The following is a 7,939-nucleotide window of genomic DNA, read 5'->3' on the forward strand; positions in this document are numbered from 1 at the left end:
ACTTGCTCAAAGTCCAAGAGCAAGGCCAAATATCTCAAAGTGATGCTTCCCGTTCCATTTTCTTAAGTGCCTTCAGGTCCTTTCCAGCTTATGGCAACCCCTATGATGGGGTTTTTGTGGTCAAATTTATTGAGAGGAGGTTTGCTATTGCCTTCCCCTGAGGCTGAGAGAGTGTGACTTCTTGCCCAAAGTCCAGCAGCAAGGGCAAAGATCTCAAAGTGATGCTTTCTGTTCCATTTTTGTTGTGTGCCTTCAGGTACTTTCCAATTTCTGACAACCCAAATGATGTGTTTTTCTTGCCCAGAGTTGTTCAGAGGAGGTCTGCCATTGCCTTCACTGAGGCTGAGAGAGTGCGACTTGCCCAAACTCCAAGAGCAAGGCCAAGTATCTCCAAAAGTGCCGCTTCCCGTTTCATTTGGCTGTGTGTCTTTGGAGTGCTTTGCAAGTCCTGGGGACCCTCGGATGGGCCTTTCTTGCCCAGATGTGTCCAGAGGGGTCTGGCTTGCCTTCCTCTGAGGCTGAGACATGCCCAGAGTCCAAGAGAGGGCCAAGCAGTATCTGCAGGGGAGGCTTCCCATTGCCCTTGGGCTGTGGGCCTTGAAGCCCTTTCCAACTCCTGGTGGGCTTTGCTTGGCCAGATGTGCCCAGAAGGGCTTGCCTTGGCTTTCAGAGCCAAGGGCAGAAGGAAGGAAGACAGGAGGCTCCTCCATTCCTCCTTCTCCATCTTTTGGGGTGGAGGAGGAGGAGGAGGTCTGTGGCCTGGCCTTGCCCTCTGCCCAAGGCCCTCCAGGTCCAGTGTGGGGCGGGGACCAGGGCTGCTCCTTCCTCCCCTTCCTTCCTTCCTTCCTTCCTTCCTTCCTTCCTTCCTTCTCTCCACGTTGCGCCCTGGAGCGCATCTGGCCAGCTTTCCTTCTCCTTCTCCTGGGGAGCACCCAAAAGGGCTGAGGATGTCGGGCTTGGACTACCTGGCGGCCGAGTGCCTGGTCTCCATCTCCAGGGGGGTCTCGGTCCACCCAGTGGCCCCCCAAAGAAACTGGGGGGCTGGGAATGGAGGGCACCCCTTGGCCCCCAGCCCTGGCCATGCCTTCCACCATGCCAGCCTGGGTCCTTCTTCCTCTCCGATGGGGGGCACCAGGGACCCTCTGCCCCCCTCGGAGCCCCCCCAGGCCAGGAGGCACCGCTGCCCCTTCCCAGGCTGCCCCAAGGGCTACGGCAAGGCCTCCCACCTCAAGGCCCACCTCCGCAGCCACACCGGTAAGCAGCAGCAGCAGCAGCAGCAGCCCCTCCGGCCCCGGAAGCCTCGCCTCCCTGCCTTGCCCCCCTTGCCAGGAGAAGGGGAAGGCAACAGGGAAAAGGAAGGGGGGACTGGGGGACTGGGGCCAGGATCCACCCTGGAAGCCAAAACTTGGGGATGCTCAAGTCATACTAAGGGGGAGGAGGAGGAGGATTACTGTGGGGGCTTTTGGGGTGCACTAAGGTCTGGTCCCAGAACCCACCCTAGATGCCAAAATCTAGGGATGCTCAAGTCCTATTAAATATAATGGGGTATTGTTATTGTTATTATTAGAGGGAGTCCTTGGAATCCCCTGGGCCCACTCCACTGGATTCAAAGGCCTCACTCTAATAATTCCAGCTCCCCCCCCCCCATGAATCCATGAATGCTCAAGTCCCATTCAATACAATGGGACAGTATTATTATTATTACAGTGGGCCCTTGGTATCTGCCAGAGTTCGGTTTCAGGACCTCCTGTGGATACCAAAACCCTTGGATGCTCAAGTCCCATGATATACAATGGGGTATTATTATTATTATTATTATTACTACTACTATTACTACAGTGGGCCCTGGCATCCACTGAGATTTGCTTCCAGGACCCCCTGTGGATGCCAAAATTTGTGGGTGCTCATGTCCCATTAAACAGAAGCAGGTTTTATTCTTTTGATTATTACGGTAGTTACTGTTATTGTTGTTATTACAGTGGACCCTTGGTGTCCTCGAAGATTTGGTTACAGGATACTTCATAGATGCTCACGTCCTATTATGTGCAATGGGGCATTATTACTATTATTACGATTACTACTACTATTACTACAGTGGGTCCTTGGTATCATCTGGGGTTTGTTTGCAGGATCCCTTGTGGATACCAAAATCCGTGGATGCGCAAGGCCCCCAGCATGCATTGGTGCAGTAAAATGGCATCCCTTTTATTAAAATGGCAACATCAAGCCTTGCTGTTTGGAATATAATCAAGCCCTGGATGGTGAAGGCCCTGCAGCTGAAAGGGGATGTACAATAACACCCAGAATCCTTAGGTCCCTGTTTTGTGGATTTGGGGTGCGGCTGGACCTTGCTGTAGGGCGAATGGGACTGGATAGGTTTCTTTCCAAGGGGCAGTTAGCAACGGTCAGTCAGGCTACATATGTCCCTTGAGAGAAGTGGTGCGGAAGTGTCCGCTTAGGTCAAAACCGCCTTTGCCCTCAGTGGCATGTGGCCCTCCCGAAAACTGTGACTTTCAGAAATGGGGATAGTAAATTCTTTCATTCTTCCAGAATATCTGTGCCGTGGTTTGGATGCTGGACCAGGACTCTGAGAGACCAGAGTTCAAATCCCCTCACAACCCTGGAAACCCACCTTGGGTAGGGCACACTCTCTCAGCCTCAGAGGAAGGCAAAGGAAAACCTCCTCTGAACAAATCTTGCCAAGAAAGGTATTTGCAATGTGAAGTCAGAAGGCTTTCACAGCTAGCATCCATAGTTTTTTGTGGGGTTTTGGGGGCTATGTGGCCATGTTCTGGAAGAAGTTATTCCTGATCGTTTACTGGTATCTTCTCTAAACCCACAAAAAAACTAAGGTATTTGCAGTTTGATGGGATATTTAGTCTGGTATCTGCAGTTTGGTGAGATATTTAGCTTTCTCCGTCAGGGAGTTTTGGCGCCGCAACAAACTACACATCCCAGGATTCCATTTCATGGAGCCATGACAGTTAAAGCAGTGTCATAAAGTGCTTAATTCTGCAGTGCAGATGTTGACCAGCTGAAAAAGACAGATTATAATTGGGATATTTGGATGATATGAAACATATTTAAGTTTGGGTTCTGGCCAGGGTTGCTTCCTGTATTCTGAATTTGGGCAGGGTTTTTTCCTCTGATGGCCATAAGACAGGTAGATGATGAAGGAGCAAGTGAGCCAAAAAGCCCATGTCTCTGGCACTGTTCCCTCGAGTGTGCCATGATGGCATGTGCCAAGCAATGCTCCGCACCCTTTTAATCTCTGTGTGGGTGGAAAACTACATCTTATCGACATTGCCTGGGCAAAAGCCATACATCTTGTTCTGCCACCAAACACTCAGCTCTCCTCTTCTTTAAAAGTGTGAATTATTTTTATGGAAATTACATGTGTGACTTTAAATGTGCCTCATTCCACTCTGTATCTCAGCATCGTGGCCTCCATTTTCTTCTCCCAAATATTGCAGGAGATCCATACGCCATGGGCAAAGGTGGTTCATCCATCTCTCCCCATCTCTGCCCCACACGCCCCATAAACTGTGAGTAACCACCAGTTTGACAACTGGCACGCCTTGCCTCCATGCCAAAATCTGTGGGTGAATCATTGGCATCTGGGCATTGGAAGGAAGGTGTGTGCCAAAAACGAGAATGCCAGGTTTCTCCGGTCCTAAACCCAAACTCCTACCTTGCAATTGTCACAGTCTGCCGTGGATATTCCCAATTACTCCTCTGCCATTCCACTTTTTCACCCGCCTTTCAAACGTCCCGGTTTCTCACTCCTCCTCCCCCTTTTGTCATCAGCTTACTTCCATTGCTGCAAAATGAATTAAAAGTGCAAAAGTCAGCAGCAGGAAGAGGAGAAGAGGGTGGTTTCTATGGCTTTTTCATTTATTTTTAAAATGTCCTCAACTTACTTCTGTTGTAATATTTTTACTCCTCTCTGCACAAACAATACACATCGGTTTCCCTGCAACATTTGTGTAACTTTCCCTCCCTGCCACAAAGTATTTTTGTTTTTAAAACAAAACACATACCTAGCATGGGTCTAATGGTTTGAATGTCGAATTACAACTCTAGAGACCAGGGTTTGAATTCCCTATTGGCCATGAAACCTATTGAGTGAGTTTGGGCAAGTCACACTCTCACAGCCTCAGGGGAAGGCAATGGCAAACCCCCTCTGAACAAAATTTGCCAAGAAACCCTATTGATGGGTCCCCTTAGGGTCTCCATAAGTCAGTAACATCTTAAAGACGTGCAAGAATATGTTTGCAGGTCGACTGCTCCTGTCCATGGAGGCTCTACTAATTAACAAGCACTGAAGTTTGGGAACGGAGGCATTGCCCTGAGTCTGTCTTGTTGTCCTCTCCTCTTTGCAGGCGAGCGCCCCTTCCCTTGCAACTGGCCCAGTTGCCAAAAGAGGTTTGCGCGTTCGGACGAACTGGCCCGCCACTTCCGGACCCACACTGGCGAAAAGCGCTTCGCATGCCCTCTGTGCGAGAAGCGCTTCATGCGGAGCGACCACCTCTCCAAACACGTCCGCCGGCACCCGGCCTTCCAGCCTGGCATGGTCCAACGCTCCGACTGGCACAGCACTTCCCCCAGCGATTCGGGCGCCAGCAGTCTGGCAGGAAGTCCTGCCCCAGGAAGTCCCGCCTCCGACAGCCCTGGAAGTTTGAATCCTCACTAATCTGTAAAATGGGCACATCGGAAGCAATGGGACTCACGCCGCTTGGTGTCTATCTCAGGACTGTGTAGATCTGGGGAATGCAACCTTTTAAAACACACACACCAACACACACACTGCAACTCCCGCAATTCCCTGGCTTGCATTGCCTGGAGGATACTGGGGAGTTGTTGTCCCAAAAATGTTACTGACCCCTACAAGCCCTGACCCAAAGCAGGCTGGAGGATGCTGGGAATTGTTGTGAAAAAAGAGATACCTGAGCCCCAGTCTGACAGATACTGAGAATTGTTGTCCAAAGAAAGAAATAGCTGAGCCCCAGGCTGGGGGATACTGGGAATTGTTCTCCAAAAAGAGAAACACGCCTGGAAAAAAATCAAGGATTTTGTACTTACAAAAGCTGGATGCTGTAGTTGCAAATGTCTGCATGCCAGGCCTTATCCGTAGCATATGAAGGATACTGGGAATTGCAGTCCCTTCCAAAAGGGCATACCCAAACTTCAGGCCCTGACCTCTACATGCACCTTGGTCCTACTCCGAAATACTGTTTTTCAGAATCCTAGGAGCGATGCCTCCTTGTTATCGTCCATTCCCCTTTCTCCAAAGAATTAATATATTAATATACTGGACCCTCCCTTTTCGGTCCTGTTGGTGACGGTCACTGGATGGGCAACCGGCTTCGGTCTGAGACCTTGAACCCATTGGTCATTCCCCCGGTGGACTTGAGTACTACCTTTTATCCTGTTTGCCATACAAAAGGGATTCACCTGGCATCTCTGTGGCCGACATGGCATTGCTGGCAAGGTCACTCCACTTTGTTCATATGGCGCAAAGTGGAACTGTGGAACTCACTGCCACAAGGTGCCACACTGGCTGCCAACCAGTCAGGTTTCCAATGGAAATTGGCTAAATTTACAAAAGATGGGGGAATCAATGGCTACTTGCCAGGATGGCTAGCAATATCTGAGATGGCAGAGGCAAACCCACCTTGGAACAAATCTTGGCAAGGACTCAAAGGCACACAACAACAACAGCAACAACGCCTCTGTTGTCCCAGTGGCTGTGGATTGTGAGACCAAAAGTACCATTGTAGAGTTCTTAGGTTCAAATCCCACTGAATCAATGCAGTTTATTTGTGCATGCGCTGATTCAGTGGGGTTCGAACTAAGGAAGAGGATTGATGGCACCATCTTGTATAAATTTAGTCCATCCTGGGATATCAGGAGGCGTTTTTGTGGGATCCCTTGAATGAAATAACTTTGTGTGCTTTCTCACAATTGAACAGCCCAGGTGTGATGGTCTGTATGGGGACTTGTGCGACGTCAACATCGCAACGGCTAGGCAAACCTGAAATAGGGCATCAACTATGTACGTAACGGCCTTTACGCCGGGATAAAACCACAACTGGACTCTAGCCATTTTTCTCCCTTGGGATATTACTTGGCACATGGCTGGACCGATCCAAGTTCGGGGCATTTTATGTACATGATCAGGTTTGCAAGAAAGCATTTTCCTCCCCACTTCTGTGGCAGCTTTCTGTGCATCGCTGTGCGTTCAGGATGTGTCTGAAAGACAATCAAGACATTATTGGGTTTCTTGGTTGTCGTTGTCAAGAGTGAATTTGGGTGCCTTAGTGGTTTTTTGGGGATAGGGCAAAAATCTCTCTTTCTGTGAGTTCTCTCTTGCACTTTGTGTTTTTGGGGGAAACATGGCTCTGTTTGTTTGGCGCAGGAAACTTGAACTTTGGGAAGATGTTAGGGTTGCATTCAGGGAGTCTGTCACATCTCACAGTGCCTTTTTCGCACAGGATTTGAACTCGGGACTTGTAGATGTCAGAATATAGGGCAGGGGAGAGGGAGCCGTTTCCAAAAGCTCAAAAGAAGAAGAGAAGGGAATTGCTGCAGATGTTTTAGCACTAGCTTCCCTTCCCTATGATCTCAGGGAATTATGGATCCAAAACACACTGCAGAAATAATCTACTTTGAGACTGCTTTAACTGCCCTGGCTCAGTGCTAGGGAATTCTGGGAACTAGCTTTTTGAGACATTTAGCCTTCTCCATCAGAAGTGCCACTGTGAGTAATCTATAGCACACAACAACCACAATAAACTACATTTCCCAGGAGTCCCTAGCACTGAGCCAGGGCAGTTAAAGCACTCTCAAACAGGATTATTTCTGCACTGTGTTATATGGACCTTAGTTGCAAGCATTAGAGAAGAAATTTGTATTTTTGAATTTTTTTAAAATTGTGGTGGAAATGTTTTATTTTTAGCGTGGTGACCCAAATCCCCCTTGATACCTCCATGGTTCCCATGCAATGGCATCCCTTCCAACTCTGTGAGTTGATGTCCCTCCATCCCTTCCGGATTTTTATATAAATGCAAAGCTGCTTATGCATTTCTTCCTCTATAAATCAAGAAGACCTTTGAGGAAGACGTCTAAGGAAAGCAAGTGAGGGAGGAAGAAAGACTGTGATGCAAAACACACTGCAAAAATAATCCAGTTTGGGACTGCTTTAACTGCTCTGGCTCAGTGCTAGGGAATCCTGGGAATTGTAGTTTATTGTGTCACTAGAGCGCTCTGACAAAGCTATTTCACAAAACTACAAGTCCCAGGATTCCCTAACACTGAGCCAAAGCAGTTAAAGTGGTCTCAAACTGTTATTATTTCTGCAGTGGGTTTTGGACCTGTATTAACCACCAACAAACCAACCAATCAATTCCAATTGAATAATTAAGCCTGTATGTATGTATGTATGTGTATATATATATATATATATATATATATATATATAACTTAAGATCAGGCTATTTAAGAAATGAATGTGACCTCAGGGCCTCTGCCACAATCACTTGTATAAAGGAGGCCTTTTCTTTAGATGATAATATATCTATATATCTGTATCTTAATTTATGCTCGGTTCTACTTTTGGACCTCAAATCCAGCAGATTTCTATCTTGAGTGGTATATTTTTGTGTGTTGTGAAGTGCAAAATGCAAGAATGGGAAAGAAATGATCCATTCCCTTTACCTTCAAACTTGTATTGTTTTTTTAAAAAGCACTGAAGTTTGTTTTGTGTGTGAGTGTGTCTATGAGCCCAAATTGTGCTTTTCAATAAATGTTTTGTTTAAACTCTGGTTTTAACTACTGGGTCTCTATACTGTACATTACAGTGTATTGTTCTATTTTGAGCGTTGGACTATGACGCTGGGAGACCTAGGTTGCTGTGGAAATCCACCATAGACTCAGGTGC

The 7,939-nt window shown here is 47.7% G+C and overlaps 1 protein-coding gene across 1 annotated transcript; it reads left to right on the forward strand.

Moving 5' to 3' along the window:
• The first annotated feature begins 901 nt into the window (after positions 1–901).
• Positions 902–7,779, forward strand: KLF16 (KLF transcription factor 16). The gene is made up of 2 exons (XM_089535488.1): positions 902–1,254; positions 4,383–7,779. Exons 1-2 carry the CDS (start codon positions 948–950, stop codon positions 4,691–4,693), a joined length of 618 nt encoding a protein of 205 aa, XP_089391614.1. The 5' UTR covers positions 902–947; the 3' UTR covers positions 4,694–7,779.
• Positions 7,780–7,939: the final 160 nt, after the last annotated feature.

Source organism: Sceloporus occidentalis, unplaced genomic scaffold, assembly GCF_023333645.1.
Source record: "Sceloporus occidentalis isolate IW3139 unplaced genomic scaffold, rSceOcc1.0.p SCAF_8, whole genome shotgun sequence".
In the NCBI taxonomy this organism is placed as follows: Eukaryota; Metazoa; Chordata; class Lepidosauria; order Squamata; family Phrynosomatidae; genus Sceloporus; species Sceloporus occidentalis.